Raw genomic sequence first — 15,917 nt, forward strand, 5'->3', positions numbered from 1 at the left:
ACCTGCACTTTAGCAAGATCTCTTAGGCAGCTGAGCAGAGGACAGACTTCAATAAGGAGACTTGAGGCAGGAAAAACAACCAGAAGACTTATGTAATAGTCCAGGGGTGATATTACCCAGGTAAAATAGATGAGACTTGGCAACTAATTGGGTATAAGAGGGTGAGAGTAAGGAATCAAACACGATGTTTAAGTTGTGAGCCAGGGTGTCTGGGAGGATGGGAGTACTCTTGTTAGGAAGAAAGGAGGGTTTCTTTCTTTTCTTCCTGGGAGGCAAGATAATGACTTCAGTTTTGGACATATTTAGTTCAAGTTGTTTATAGGACATCCAACAGGTAGTTAGAGATACAAGACTCAAAGGTCATCAGAGAGGTTAGAGCTGGATAAGTACTTACTGAATGGTCAAGAAGGATGAGGACTGAGAAAAGGTCATTAGATGTGGCAACTGAGTGGTCACTGGTAACTTTGGAAAGTTGTGGTTGAATGATGAGGTCAGAAGCCATGTTATTGAGAATTTAGAAGACAGTGAGAGAGAAGAAAGTGAACTTTTTGAGGATGAGAAATGCGCCTGTTTGTAGGCATTAGGCTGTTAGCCAATAGATAGGGAGAGATTAAAAAGATAAGTGAGGGAATAGGGGCAATAGGGGAAATGGGAAGGAATGGGATCACCTGTGCAAATAGAGGCCCTCACAGGTGCTCTCTGCCACCATCTCCATCTCGACCCCTGAAGTGGCCTGGACACTTCATTTTGTGAGACTGGGATCAAGGTGGAAATGGTGGCAGAAAATATCTGTGAGATAGAGGAGGACTGTAGAATTCATGAACTTTTTTCAGGGACATATGAGGCAGAGTATGACAATCTATGGGAACTTTGAAGAGGGATGAAAAGTTGGAAAAGCTGCTCTGGTGAGTGAGAAAGTGAGTCAATTAGGGAGGTGTAAAATAATTACCTTGCTGCAGTGAGGGCCCACTTAAGCTTATGTAACACAAATTGTAGTGAATCCTCAGCATAGCTTTCATCTCCAGCTTTGTTTAACTGTATGAGTAGGAGTTAAGGCGGCGCGATTTGGAAAGGCTAGATTGGCAATCTAGGAGACAAGCTAGGGACAGTTAAGTGGTGCAGTGGATAGAGCCGTGGGCCTGGAGTCTGGAAGACCTTGACTTCAAATCTAGCCTCAGACAGTTAATACCTGTGTGACCCTGGGCAAGTCACTTAACCTTGCTTAAGTTTTTTCATCTGTAAAATGAGCTGGAGAAGGAAATGGCAAACCACTCCAGTATCATTACCAAGAAGACCCCAAATGGAGTCATGAAGATTTGTGCCCTACTGAATAATAACAGACAATAAGAGATTGAGAGGAGAGTGTAGAGTTGAATTGGTTCACCAAGTTATCAAGATGGAAAAAGGAAGAGAGTGCAAGGGTAATGGCCTGGCATTTGAGGATTTGGAGATCATAGGGATGATGAACAAGGTTTGGGGTTGCAAGGCAGAGAGCAAGGTGAAATGACAACAGATTGCAAACAGGTAAGGGAGTTTCAGTGTGAACATGGAAGCAGTATATTTTGGAGTGATAGCAAGATCTAAGCATATGAACACTCAGTTTGATTTTTATAGAAAAGTCAATTGAGACAATGTACTCAAGTTGCTCATCAGTGCCAGTTATCTACATGTGGGATGTAAAACCTGAAAGAGTGGGAACTACGGGGACCCATGACCTGGGGGTGGGTGGGAAAGATGTAGTCAATGTTGCAGTGGTGCCTGGCTGAGCTCACTGGACCAGAAATGGGAAATGGAGCAGAATGGAGGTGGCCTAGAGCTCTGGATGTCAGAAAACTTGGGCAGTTCTTATCTGGACGACTGAGCTAGAAGAAAACAAAGCATTGGCTTGGAGTTTTAAACATATTTATTGCAAAATTTATTTAGATCCTGAAAAAGGGTCAGAATTGATTACAAAGACTTTTTCCAAGCCCACTGGGAAAGTCTTAGAAACCCGACTGAGTCATTGACTGCATCTTGAAGACAGCGAAATGGCTAATCCCAAGAATGCCCAGGTTGTGTGGGATGTGGGAAGTGAAAGGTGAAGGTCCATAGGTTCATTTCACTCCTTGACCATTATCCTACCAAGTGCTTGTTGCCTAGGACAGATTATTATCTGGAGGAATCCTACCTCCCAAATCCTGCCCTGGGTCCCACTGTCTTCATCCATGACTGCTTACATTGACCACATCTAAGCCTAGCTCCAGCTATTCTTCACTTCACTTCCCAGTCCATTCTACCACCAAAAAATGACAACCATACCTGCCATCCAGTACTTGAACCATAATCATATCAGTTCTATCATTGTTCCTAGAAGGATTGGGTTCATCTTTCCATCTGCTTCCTATTCCTGTAACTTACTAAGCCAAAGGCCCCTTTCTTGTCACTTCTCATATTAGAATATAATCTGAGGGCAGGAACTATCTTTGCCTGTGTTTCTATGCCCAGTGCACTGCAGGGATCTTGGAAAATAGTGTTAAATAATTTATTCATTTATTCATGGGGGGAGGAACGAAGGATAGTAAATGAGCATCTATCCTTCAGTATGAGCCTGAGTATTAATGCAGCCAGAGCTGAGGAAAGACCCCTGCGTCACTTCAGGGGATCGTTTTATGGAGTCTAGGGTTGAGTAGTGAAGTGGGAGATGAAGCCACAGACAGATTTCAGCAACATCCCTGGCACTTTTTAAAGGCCTTAAATAAATCTCAGGCATTTTGGAGTGAACTATAATTGGCACTCCACGGTAGTAGACTAAACTCCATCTGAACTTTCTCTCCTGTGTCCCCTATGTCTTGGCAGGGTGGCTCACTAAATGTCTGTTGTTGTTGAATGACAATCTGTTGGGAACAGAAGTATAAGGGATTGAAACAGTAACTGAGGCCAAGAAATCAGATCCATCTAACACTTGTCAGTCTCATTCACATTTTGGGTTGTCTCCCTCCCTTGAAGAGTCAGGAGATAATGACACTCTCCTCAAGTAGACCCGGGGACCACCCCTACCCCCATCCCTACCCCACCTAGGTCAGACTTGGGTTGGATTGAGCAGTAGGATAAAGTCCCTGGGAAATGAGGCGCAATGACTTGACTTGAGGTCAATGAAGGACATTTCATGAAGGGTATACAAAGCATGTAAATTCACCACTAGTCACAATCTGGCACTTTTCAAAATAGGACAAAGACTGTGACAAGGAACTTTTAATTTCAGCAGGAAGCAGAGACTCACTTAGCTATTTGTGCATCCTGGGCAAGCAGCACAACACTTTCCCTCCATTCAGTTGAGGGGGTTGTAGCAAAAATACTAGGATATCACAAGGCCACTTCTGGGAAGAGACTGCCATGGATAGTGGCAGGGCAAGGCTAATGAAAAGATCACCTGAAGTGTGGCTGGCAAGGTGGAAGACACCTCCAGCTTGTATCTTCGTGTAATTACTTTTTTTTTCCTGACTAGTTAAACATTAAACTCAGTTGTTTCTATATTACTGAAGGACACAAAGTACTGCCAGTGTTCTATTTTTTGGCCACTCCTCCTACCCCCAGACAAAGCTCCAGTTACCCAGACCTAACTATGGCTTTCCAGGAAGAGGTATCTAAGAGCCTCCCTACTCAGTATGACTCAAATTCTCCGCCTGGAAGTCACACTCAGTCAGGATATATAATATTTCTTTGGGGTAGACTGCACAGCTGGGGTCTTTGGTCTTAGAGGGTAAGGGAGTCTCCCATTGTCCCCCTGACCTTTACAACAGAGAAAAAACGGATCTGAAGAGAAGGATGGCTATTGGAAAGGTAGTGATCTCAGTACAGCATGCTAAATGGGTGCCAGGTTAGGGGTGGGAGTGGGAATTGGAAAACTATTTCTGTTCTCTGTAGTACTTCCTGCATCCTTCTGTAGTGGGATGATTCAGAATTGGGGGCAGATGCTTGGGAAAATGGGGTATGAATAGAAGACTGGACACCTAAGTGCTTGCTGCCTTCAGATATTACAATTTGGAGGTAAGGGATTAGGGAATGGTTTACAGCTTAGGAAAATGAAATAGAACCTTTAATTTCATTCATATGGGTTCTTGGTAGTGGGATTCTCTGAGGGGGAGAGGCTAGTTAGCTCCCACTGAGCATACCATACCTGACCTACAGAGGTTTCATTAATAAGCTGCAGGAAAATAAACAAGCTCTCTCTCTCTCTCTCCCAATTCCAACTCATTCCCCTTCACACATCCACCATGGAAGGAGGTACCTTTACTGTTGCCTGTTGAGATGGAGTGGTCCTATAGCTTCTTGCATAGTTAGGAAAGCTTGACTTAATCAGAGAAGCCAGAAAAACAGAGGAAATACAGGAGGAAAGGAAGAATATGAGAAGGAAGAAGTAGAGTGGTAAAGAATAAGATGGAAGTGGGGCAGTATAGAAACAGAATGAGGTCCAGGATCCAGAAGAATGAGTTCCCTTAGTCTTTAATAGCCAAAGCGCTGTCCTCAGCATGTCTTCCATTTCTCCCCTAAACATCTCCCCCCTCTTCTCTCCACATGGTTTTCCATTTCCTTTCAGTCCAGATTCAGTCTCAGGAGCGTCTCAGTTCCACCTCAGAGCCAAAATAAGGCTCCTGTTGACGTTTGAGGCTACATATCTTATAGGCCAAGCCTATTATAGTCACGACCAACACCAGACCCAGGATAAGCAGTACCCATTGCCCTGCTGTGGCCTGCCCAGGCTCCAGCTTCATTCCCAAGAAGCTGACTTTGCCACTGTTGGGGACACTGGAGGCACCTAGGGGGTAGGGAAGAAAAACACATGAGAAGAGGAGGATGGGAAGAGGGAGAAGAAGGGGGTTCTGGCACATGTGTGGGTATTGGGGCAAGAAAAAAAGGAGTGGGGATCCTGGCCCCTTTGGATCTAGAGCCAGGCCCTTGGGAGAAATGGCCCTATCTGGGTACTGGTCTCCAGCCTACCTCCCAGCCCGAGATGTAGGTTCCTTGCCAATGCCCAGGTGAGGGACTCAAATAAGCTCTGGGCCTAATATTCACAAAAAGTTAGAAGCAGAGGGAAGCTTGGAGATCTTTTAATATAACTCTTTTATTTTATTATTAATATGATATCTCCTTTGGGGATGGGAGGAGAAATCAGAGAAATTTTCACGGAGAAAGTAGTGCCTGAGCTAAGCATTGATGGGAGATAAAGATTTTGAGAGGCAGAGAGGAGAAAGGTGTTAGAAAATTAATCTAGCAGTGATGGGGAGGATGGATGGGGTATATGCTGAAGCATAAAGGCAGTAGGCAGCATGGAAAAGAAGACTGGATATAGGAGGCAGAGAACCTGGGTCAAAATTCCAGTTCTGCTACTCATTATCCATATGACCTTTTTGTCTCTGTACCTCAGTTTCCCATTCTGTAAAATTCAGCTCCTTCATTTTACAGGTCCAGAGATGGAAAGAGACTTTGCCTAAGGTCCTAGAGTGAGTGAGCAACAGACCCTGAATGGTACTGGTTAAGCTCTGACCAGAGAGCATTGCCTAAGGGAGGTGGAGCAGATAGGGTACCACCTCTGCTCCCAAATGGAATGCATCTCTGATACATTGATAGCAGATAGCTGGGGTCAGGTTTGTAACAGAAAACTCCTTGCTCTGCAAGGAGCCTGTGTCTAGGTAGAAAACTACAGCCTTGGGTGAGATGTAAGGGTTGAGACTGGAACAGGGATAGGAGAAGTACCAGAATATGGAGTCCAGTCATACTGAGGCCAGCCCAGTGTCTCTTCCTGTTCCTTGTTCTTGGTGATGAGCCAGTCCAACAGGGGCTGGAAGTATTTCACGATAGCTGTGGCTGACATGTTGGACTGCCCCGTAAGCAGCATCATAGCCTCTGGCCAGGGCTTACTCAGTCCCAGTTTCATAGCATCCCTGAGTAGGGTTTGAGGTTTGGGGAAGATGACAATAAGAGGGAAACAGACTGTTAGGCCCCTTTCCCCGTGGCTACAATCTCCATACAGTGATCCCTCTCTCTTGTTTAATTTCCCATGGAGAAGTGACTATGTCTAGGTCCTATAGGATTAGCTTCAGAAATGGAGGTCACTGAATATAATCCCTTCCTTTCACAGATTAAAAAATGAGTAGTCAGGCAGTAAGATAGATTCTAGCATATTTCACTAAGATTTAGGATAGGTACCCAGGTTAGACTATAATAATGATAAAAATTTAAAAAATAAGCAAAGGAATTACACTAATTCTTTAAAGAAATTCAAGTTTTAAATGCTCCAAGGGACAATCTTTTAAAGAAAGCAAGCGTCTGGCCCCAAGGATCCTTTATTTTTCCCTGCCCAGAAAAGGGACCACTGTCCTTATCTTACACAGAGACACTGAGGCACATAGCTGCCTTGGTTTAGGTGTGGGGTAGTAGGCACACCATGGAAGAAACTAATCTTCCAGGTCCACATCCAAAATCCCCAGTGTCAGATGATTCAGCAATACCTGGTGGGCTCCCTCCCCAGAGGCTACAGACTCTATGACTACAGGGTGGGTCAGAGGGTTGAATTTTAGAAAAAAGATAAACTTTGAGAACTCACGCCAAGAGCTTCCCTGCCTCCTTTGACTGATAGATATCACACTTGTGCAGTGCACCTGTGTGGCCAGCAGCTTGGCACAAGGCCTCATGGAACTGGAACTGAATCACAAAACTGACAAAGTATCTGGAAAGAGAGGACAGAACAAGGGTAAGACCAAGCCAAGGGGTCCCAAAACCCCTCTTCATAGTGCTATCTATGCAGTCCTATGATCTCAGTCATGGCAGCTCAAACCTATCTACAGGATCCTAAGTAATCTGTGGGAAGCTAGGTGGTACAGTGGATAGAATTCTGGGCCTGGAGTCAGGAAGACTATCTTCCTGAGTTCAAACCTGGCTTCAGACATTTATTAGCTGTATGACTCTAGGCAAGTCACTTAACTATTTGCCTCAGTTTCCTCATCTGTAAAATGAGCTAGAGAAGGAAATGGCAAACTACTTCAGTATCTTTGTCAAGAAAATCCCAAATGAGATCATGAAGAGTTAGATACAATTGAAAACTACTAAACAATAAAATATTCTGCTATGGTTTAAGAGTATGATATGGGTGAACTGGCTTGAATACACCATTCCTAGGAGCATGTCCAGATAGTCACTTCCTAGTTCCAGTGTACCATGTAGAAACTTGAAGGGACCTTACTTCTGGCCACATGTAGAGGCTTATGTTGATAGATGATGAAGACTTCCCTAACTGGCTGCCAGGTTGAAACTCAGTAGATATACAAATAAAACCTCCACCTCAGGCATTTCTGGTTCTTTTGATAAAGGACAGCTATTGGGATGCTATGTGTGTACACGTGCATGCATGTGTATGTGTATGTGTAGAGACATTAACTCCTGACTGGGTGACAGATCCTCTGACAATGCATACAGCATGTGAGGTGATAGGAATCCTGATTACCAAAGGAGCCTGGAGAGAAGGCACAGACTTTGGAATGGCTAATTGGACCCCCTGGAGGCATAGACATGTAAGGATAGCTGCCCCAACACTTCAATTCCTAGCATCTATATATCCCTAGGGATTGCTTAGGGAGTACTTCTTTAGTACTTGGCAGCCTTTCACAGTCCCTTTTCCATATAAGCTTTAACATCACTCCTATCAAATTGCAGGTTCCTTAAGAACCATTGCCTGACTCTATTGGCAACAAACTTTGACCCTTGACTAGAGGATGGTTTAAGTGTGTGAATGTCTTATACCAACATTTTGGGGTCGCAGCACCCCTAAGCTATCAGAGCCTCCTAAAATGCATCACTTTGGAAGAGCCTATTTACTCTTATGTAGACTATTTTTTCCCTTAATCTGTATAATTTCTCTGATTTGTTTTGATGTTTGCTTAGATAAATGTTGGGTTGTTCAGTCTTTCAGTTGTGTTGGACTCTACCTGATCCCATAAAACTTTGTTCATGGGATTTTCTTGGCAAAGATACTGAAATGGTTTGCTATTTCCTTCTCCAGTGTATCCCCATTTTACAGATTAGGAACTGAGGCAAATAGGGGTTAAGTGACTTGCCCAGGGTCACACAGCTAGTAAGTGTCTGAAGCCACATTTGAGCTGAGATCTTCCTGACTCTAGGTCCAGCACTCTCTTCAGCACACCACCTAGCTGCTCCAAGATAAGTAACAGATAAATAGATATATTATAATTATATTAAAGTAGCTAAGTGGCATAATACAAAGATCTGGAAGTGTGACGGCATGGGACCTGGAGTCAGAAAGACCTGAGTTCAAATTCTGCCTCAAATACTTACTAGATGTGTGACTGAGGAAGCCACTTAATCTTAGCCTCAGTTTCTTCATCTGTTAAAAAATGGGGATTGTAATAGTGCCTATCTCTTAGGCTTGTTGTGAGTATCAAATGAGATAACATTTACGAAATGCTTTAAAGTGCCATACAAACGCTAGTTTATTATTATTAAATATGTTTTGCTGGCTCTCTGTGAATGAATGCCTTTTGTAGCAAGTGTTTAGAGGGACTCAAAAGTTACACTTTAGAGGGACTAGGGAAGGTAGATTTTAATCCTGAATTCCTAAAAGTAAAATATAAACCCTAAAATCTAAGCCTCTAAACTGACAATATGTAATGCGTGGTAGATATAATTCTAACCTCGTACCCTTATTGGAAACAGACCTAGAAGAGTGAGTGTCCAGCCAAAGCAACTCCTCCTGCCAAAGGTGCTATTACCAGCCAAAGGTGGTAATAGCTATCTCTCTTAGAGAAAGATAATGAGCAGACCCAGATCTTATCTATCTAAATATCCCTGTAATTCAGAGTACCATGAGTCCCTGCCTGCTTGCTTAACTCAGTCTGTACAAGAGCAGCAACCTGCCTCTCCAATGATCTTTTCATCCCTGGTGGCAAGTGAGACAAGATTGCTTTGAGGCAGCAGGGGAGGGATTAACTGGTCCCATTCAGTCACTTGTGCATGATATCTGTGAGCAAGCACATGGCTTGCCTGTCTCTTTTGCATTTGTTCTTTCCTGACCTTAGGGTGACCAGGATCCTGAGTTGGACAGAGAAATGAGCAGCAGAGGGGCAGACTGTTGCTTGATTTTTATATATCTGCTGAGTTCCAGCTCAGCAGCTGGTTAAATGTACTCATCGGCATGACAGCAGAGCAAGCCTGGGTTGCCTGCAGCAAACAGACTCACCCCAAACTTCCACATGGTAAACTAGAACCGGGCCAAGACAATCTGTGTAAACTAGGAATGATTTTACCACCACCACTACTATTATTACAACTAGCTGACATTTATAGAAGGTGTCCCAAAAGTCTTAATGCAAGACAAGCTTATTAAAGTTCATTGAAAATTATTAAAGCTTAAACTGCTCTAAGAAGTTTGGGGTACTGTTTTTGCAAAGCACTTTGCATACAATGGTTTGTTTAATCCTCAAACCAATTCTGTGAGGTAAAGAGTACAGGAATAATTTTACAGATGTGAAAACTGGGGCTCAGTAAGGTTAAGCAATTTGTTCATTGTCATACAACTAATAAGTGTCAAGAGGTGGGAGAAATCTTACTTTTTTACAATTACTGTAACAATTGCAACAATAATAATATCAATTAGCATTTTAAGTTTTACAAAGCATTGTACAAATATTATTTGTATTGTAATACATATTTATACAAATATTATTTACGTCATCATAAATAATATTTACAAATATTGTCTACCCTGGGAGGTAGGTACTATTATTATACCCATTTTATAAATGAGGAAATTGAGGCAGACTTTGATCTTGCCTTCAGTGACTTGCCCAGAGTCCCACAACTAGTAGCTAACCAGGCACTTTAAGACATATGTAGACCTCCCTCTTTAAATAGTCCTCTCTAAGTCTGAAGGACCACTTAGTTATGCTTAACAACTTAAAATATAAAACACTTTGAAAAAGATGTTTTTAAAAGCAGAAAAACAGCAACTATGGGCAGGCCCTGAGAACTTGGCTCTGTTGTCTTTGAAAGGCAGTACAACTACTTCTCATGTTTACAAATTTGTGTTTATTCTGCTTAGCTCCAGTCAGTTATTTGCAGTGATTTTAATTAGCTCTATGTGGCCTTCTGATTTTGAGCATAGGTAAGTAGGATTGATTCAATATTGGGAAAACTATAAATGTAACACACTATATTTTAACAAAAATAATTTTTAAATTTCATGATTATATCAAAAGATACAGAAAAGGCATGGCAAAACATAATACCCATGTGAAACATTGAAAAACACAGTACTAAATACATTCCCTTGATGTAATAAACATTATCTAAAACTAAGAACCAGCATTATATGCATAATGGAGAAATACTACAGTCCTTTTCAATAAGATTATCAACAAAGTGTGGATGTTCATTATCACTAATATTGTTTTATATGGTACTAGAAATGCTAACTAATGTGATAAGAAAAGGCAAATTGAGAGAATAAGCATAGGTGAAGAGAAAACTAAATTATTGGTTCTTACAGATGTAATATAATGGTCTACTTAGAAAACCCTGGAGATTCAACTAAAATAAAACAATAACTTCACTAAAGTAGTAGGATATCAAATATATTCACCTCAGTCATCAGCTTGCCTGCATGTTACCAACAAAACCCAACAAGAACAGATACAAAGAGAGATCCCATTTAAAGTAACTACAGATTTAAATAAGATGTTTGGGAGTCTACCTATTAATACCCATATTCTTTACAGAAATAAAAGAAATAATTGAGGGGATATTAATTGGTCATGAATGAAGCATGCTAACATACTAAACTTAGTAATTTTATTGTGCTTTTATTGACATGTAAATTGTTAGTTAAAATAATTTACTTATTCAGTATTACATGCATCAAATTATGAAAGGATTACTTCACAGAGTTAAGAATGCATCGGAAGTAATAAAAGATCAAGAATTTCAAGGGAAATAATGAAAAAAATGTTGGAAAGATGGGGAGTCTAGCAATACCATATCTCAAATTATATTATAAAACAAAAATCATTAAAATCATTTGGCAATGGCTAAAAAACCCAGAAAATTTGCTCATTGGTATAGATTAGGAACACAGATTTAGAAGCAAATGAATATAGTAACATAGTGACTACGATGGTAAGGACAAACTATTCCACAGAAAGTGCTGGGAAAAGCATTCAGGCAGAAATTAGGTTTAGGCCAACATTTCATTATCATATGTAGCATTAAGCTATGACCCAGGAATAGATCACATTAATATATAAGCTATGAATTAGTATAACTGTTCTGGAAAACAATATGGAATGATGTCAAAAGTCATTAAAGTCTGCATACTCTTTTATCCCCAAAATATCACAGCTAGACATATATATCAAAGAGATCAAAAAAAGAGGAAAAGATCCAAATGTGTAAAAACATTTCTAGTAGCATTTTTTTGTATGAATGTAGGGAAATATTATTGTGCATTAATAACAGATGAAGACACTCACAGAAATCTTTTAAGATTTATATGAACTGATGCTAGGGGAAGTGAGCAGAAGCAGAAGAATTTATACAATGACTATGTAAAAATACTGTAAAAGAAAAATACATTGAAGAATTTGAGAATTCTGATCAGTGCAATCAATAACCATAGTTACAAAGGATAAAGGATGAAACGTTTTCTGAAAAGAGAAGTAAGGAACTAGAGAGATACATAGACCATTTGTGGGTCTGTTTTTCATGACAATGCAAAATTATTCTAGGGTTTTTTGTATTTTGTTTTTGAGAGGGGAGAATTGGGGGTTAAGGAAAAGGGTAGTTATAGCAAAAGAAAGAAGGAAAAAAGTCAATAAAGTTGTGAAGTTTCTTCTTTTTAAGAAATCCCCTTAAGAGAAAAAAGATTTAGAAGGAAATGACAAGTGCAATGGTTTTTAGAGCCAGTGTGCTCAGCTTTGCATATACTTTAAAAACACACAAAAAGAAAACAAAAGCCAAGTTGTATATATGTCACCCTTCAATATCTCTTAACTAGCCTCTCAGGGTCATCATAGATGCTGAACAAAGTTTAAGAGAGGAAGGGGCTACTAAAAAAAGTAATTCCAAGTATGTAAAGAATAACCCCAACTAGAGTAGAGTGGCCCCTCAGAGTTGCCTTGTAGTAGCATTTCAACTGGACACTGCTGCCCCTTAAGGGCCACAGATTTCATTAAAAAATTAGTAGTCCCAGAGAAGAGGGAACAGTCATTAAGTACTAGTAGAGGAATACAGCAATACTAGATCTACAGGAGGGAAAAGACTTCTGGTAATAAGCCCATTTACAGCAATAACATCATAGAATAAACAGTATAGTGATTTCAAAACATAAATGGAGAGGTTAACTCAACAAACATTTGAAGAAAATAGTCACCTCAGTGGACAAGCATTTTGCAACAAAGGACAAATCCAATCTCTTCAAGAAACTGATAGTATTTTATCAAAGTCTTAGAGGTTCCCTGAAATCACCATGAGGCAACTCCAAGGACTTCTAGAATGTTTCAGAAGAAGATACAAAGAATTAAATAAAAAAATCTCAAAGGAATAACAATGGAAATTAGAGCTCTTAAAAAAAGCAACATCAAGTGTAACCACAGCCTAGAGAATTTAGAACACAAGACAGATGTCATATAACAGTAGGTTCTCTGAAAAAGAGAATCACAGAATTGGAATGGAAAAATTCAGAAGCAGAAGAAAAATTAATGGGAACAATGAAACAAATAAAAAAACTGGATTAACATATAACTCTACAAAAATACCTGAAAATAAGATATGAAGAGATAATATAAGGACTACAGGACTTCCAGAAAGGCTCCTTGAAAAAAAACAACTTGAGTACTTCAAGAAACCATACAGAAAAATTGCCCAGAAATATTTTAAGCCAACAGCAAAGTATAGCTCAAGAGAATCAACAGAAGGCCAACAGAAATTTAAAGTTTAATTCAGCAAGGAACATTTTAATTAGGATCCAGAATGATAACATTAAAAACACATTTTGGAAGCAGCAAAGCAAAAAACCTTTTACATTCCAAGGAGAATCAATCAAAATAGCACAGGATTACTCCATGTTTATAAGAAGTCAAAGGAAAAGTTGAAATTTGAAATTCTGAAAAGCAGTGTAATAAGAGGAAGGGAAGAAGAGACTCTGATCAGTTTAGTATAATTAAAACAAACTGCAAGGACTAAGTAGAGTCTTAAAAGGGGAGAGAAGAGCATATATGCATATGCAATACACATGCATATAAATAGTATTATGCACGTACAATACAAATGTATATAAATATATATACACATATAGATATCTCCTCTGAGATAATTACCAAGAGAATACTTACTACCTTGAGAATTTAGAAGTACACTGTGAGTACCAGTTCCTAAACTATAAAGCTTCTATTGATGTACTCCTTGGCCAGTAGATATAATTAGCTCTAAGCAAGGGTGTCTGCTAAAATGGCATAGTAAAAAAAACCACCATTCTCACAAAACTAGAGCACACTCTCCTATATACACACAAAACAAGCATGGCTAGAGTAGAATCAAATTTAGAGCACAATGACTGGTAGTGAGGCAACACTTGTGTAGAGTATATATGTGGCAATGGCAACTCACAGCTCCTGGTACTGCAAAACCTGTCTTTCTTTCTTTGAAGAATCATCATACAGATCCATTGCTTGGAGGATCTCTGCCATACGGGAGGCTCAGCTCAATTTCCAGGGTCTGCTAATCTCCACAGCAGGCTCTCTTTTTTGCCGCCAATGATCTCAGTCTTTGAAGCTGTTTCCTCCTCTAAGCAGCAACCTTTCCATACCCATGTCTCTCTGGAATGTGTGTCTGCTTCCTAACGTATGCTGAATTCTCTCAAACCAAAAGAACTCTAGAACTGCTAGATCAGGTGTATCTTGCTCTGTTGCTAGATACCATGACTAATGGAGGAGGGGGAGAAGAGAGAAAACTCTCCCCCACCAATTTCTTTCAGGAGTCTTCTCCACCAATTACTCCTGAGCCTTCACTTCTATTAACTCCCCAGCTCTGAGCTATTTTAAGTCCCCAAGGATGCATGACTAATTTGTTTGCTCAGGCAATGAGGTTATTCTCTTTATTCCACTCAAGGGACCTGTTCACATCTCATAAAAGGACTTACCAGCACTGAGCACCTTATTAACACATGGCACACCAAGAATTCTGATGTTATATCTACTCAGCTAGGGAGAAAATCAAATACCTCTTTACATATTTAATAGAAGAAAACACAAGCTTATAACCAAAGGCTCCAGGTAAGATGAGGATATGAATCTAGAAAAGCCCCAGCATTCAGCCAGAATACATCTAGAAAGGATTCCATAAAATCCAGTGATAAAGGAAACTGAACAAAACTGATCAAAAACAGAAGTGAGCCCTTTTATCCAGCCCAAAACTACACAAAAAGATGACAGACAGAAGCCAGGAGAGGTGGGGACAGGGGTCCCTTCAGGGATGTTGGCCAGGAATGTCTAGTGAAGGACTGGCAATTGGCAGAGGTGGGGAAAGGAGCCATTCCAAGGAGCCAGTTCTGGCTCTAGAAACTGGATAATAATCCAATCAATATTACCACTGCTACTACAATCCACTGCTCCGACTCCACAGTGACTTCTTAGACAAGATGTCCTAAAGTGGTGGGAATGGGGGACCCTGCAAACTTGGTATTTTAATGTTTTGACAACAGTTTCAACATAATTGGTTTTCTCTGTAATCCTAAGTAGTTTAATTTGTGTATTTATCTGTACATTCTGATGAAAAGGTCCACAAGCTTCCTTTGTAGTCCTAAGCATTTTAGCTTACATACTTTAAAATCTTCTGATAAAGAGTATACAGGCTTTCTCTGACTGCCAAAGGGATCTATGATACTAAAAAAGGGTAAGAACCCCTGGCCTACACCAAACCTATCTTTTGGCAGTTGCTCTCCAATATTTCCCTGGTAGAATATAAGTTCCTGAAGGGTAGAAACTGTCCATCTATCACAGTGCTCAGCATACAGCAGGAACTTAATACATGCTTGTTGATTGTTTGACTGAGCACTGTCATCTCTCTCTCTTTTTTTCTTTTTTTTTGGTGAGTCAAGTGTCTGAGGCCATATTTGAACTCAGGTCCTCCTGACTTCAGGGAGGTGCTCTCTCTATCCACTGCACCACCTAGATGCCCCTACTGCCATTTCTTCTTTTTACATATATTTACATTAGCTTCTCCCCATTAACTCTTCTTAATAGTTCCCTTGTTTTCCCAAACGGCCCCTGATTCTTTCTTTACCTGAGATAAGGCACACTTGCAGGTATGTGGTACTTGGCACCTGGATCAAAGTCTTCCTGTGTTCTGGGCACTGGTGGACACAGACCCTGATACTTTAGCCTGTGAAAATGAAAAACATTTTAGGGAAGGCAAAAGTGGGTGCCATCCTATTGTTTTGGTAAATAAGGTATGTGAGCTTGAGAGTGCGTATGTGCTTACGTGTGTATAATGAAAGTTGACTGGCCCTGCTGGCTCTGGGTGGGTCTCTTGTATTTCTGAGATCCCACACCTATCACCTGGGATTGCCCCAGTTCCTTCAGGTCAGGTCAGGAACCTGAACCAAGGCTGCCCAGGTCCTAGTCTTCAGGAGTACTTGATCCCAGGAGCATTCTGTCCATGAACATTGACCTCTTCTCATATACCCCCTACACCCATAAGTGCCAACACAGCTATGACCATGCAGACCTGAGGTTCCACCACTCCTGGTTGTAATCTTTCTTGTTAATGGTCCCATCGAACACCCGCCAGCGCCACTGGTCAATGAGGTAACCAAAAGGGAGGAAGGCAATCTTGTCCAGTGCAACATTCATCAGATAGTTGATCTCACTCTCTGG

At 40.6% G+C, this 15,917-nt stretch overlaps 1 protein-coding gene across 3 annotated transcripts in view; it reads right to left on the reverse strand.

Annotated features, from left to right (window-relative positions):
- Positions 1-1,885: 1,885 nt before the first annotated feature.
- Positions 1,886-15,917, reverse strand: part of LOC140528224 (angiotensin-converting enzyme-like) — a 39,793-nt gene continuing 25,761 nt past the window's right edge. For all 3 annotated transcript variants that reach the window (XM_072645862.1, XM_072645864.1, XM_072645863.1), the window contains exons 21-25: positions 15,769-15,913; positions 15,325-15,423; positions 6,584-6,706; positions 5,734-5,921; positions 1,886-4,795 (exon numbers count right to left, since the gene is read on the reverse strand). In XM_072645862.1, coding sequence (XP_072501963.1) covers positions 4,590-4,795; positions 5,734-5,921; positions 6,584-6,706; positions 15,325-15,423; positions 15,769-15,913 — 761 coding nt within the window. In that variant the 3' untranslated portion in view covers positions 1,886-4,589. The remainder of the gene's footprint in view (positions 4,796-5,733; positions 5,922-6,583; positions 6,707-15,324; positions 15,424-15,768; positions 15,914-15,917) is intronic.

This window comes from Notamacropus eugenii, chromosome 2 (assembly GCF_028372415.1).
Source record: "Notamacropus eugenii isolate mMacEug1 chromosome 2, mMacEug1.pri_v2, whole genome shotgun sequence".
NCBI classification, from domain to species: domain Eukaryota; kingdom Metazoa; phylum Chordata; class Mammalia; order Diprotodontia; family Macropodidae; genus Notamacropus; species Notamacropus eugenii.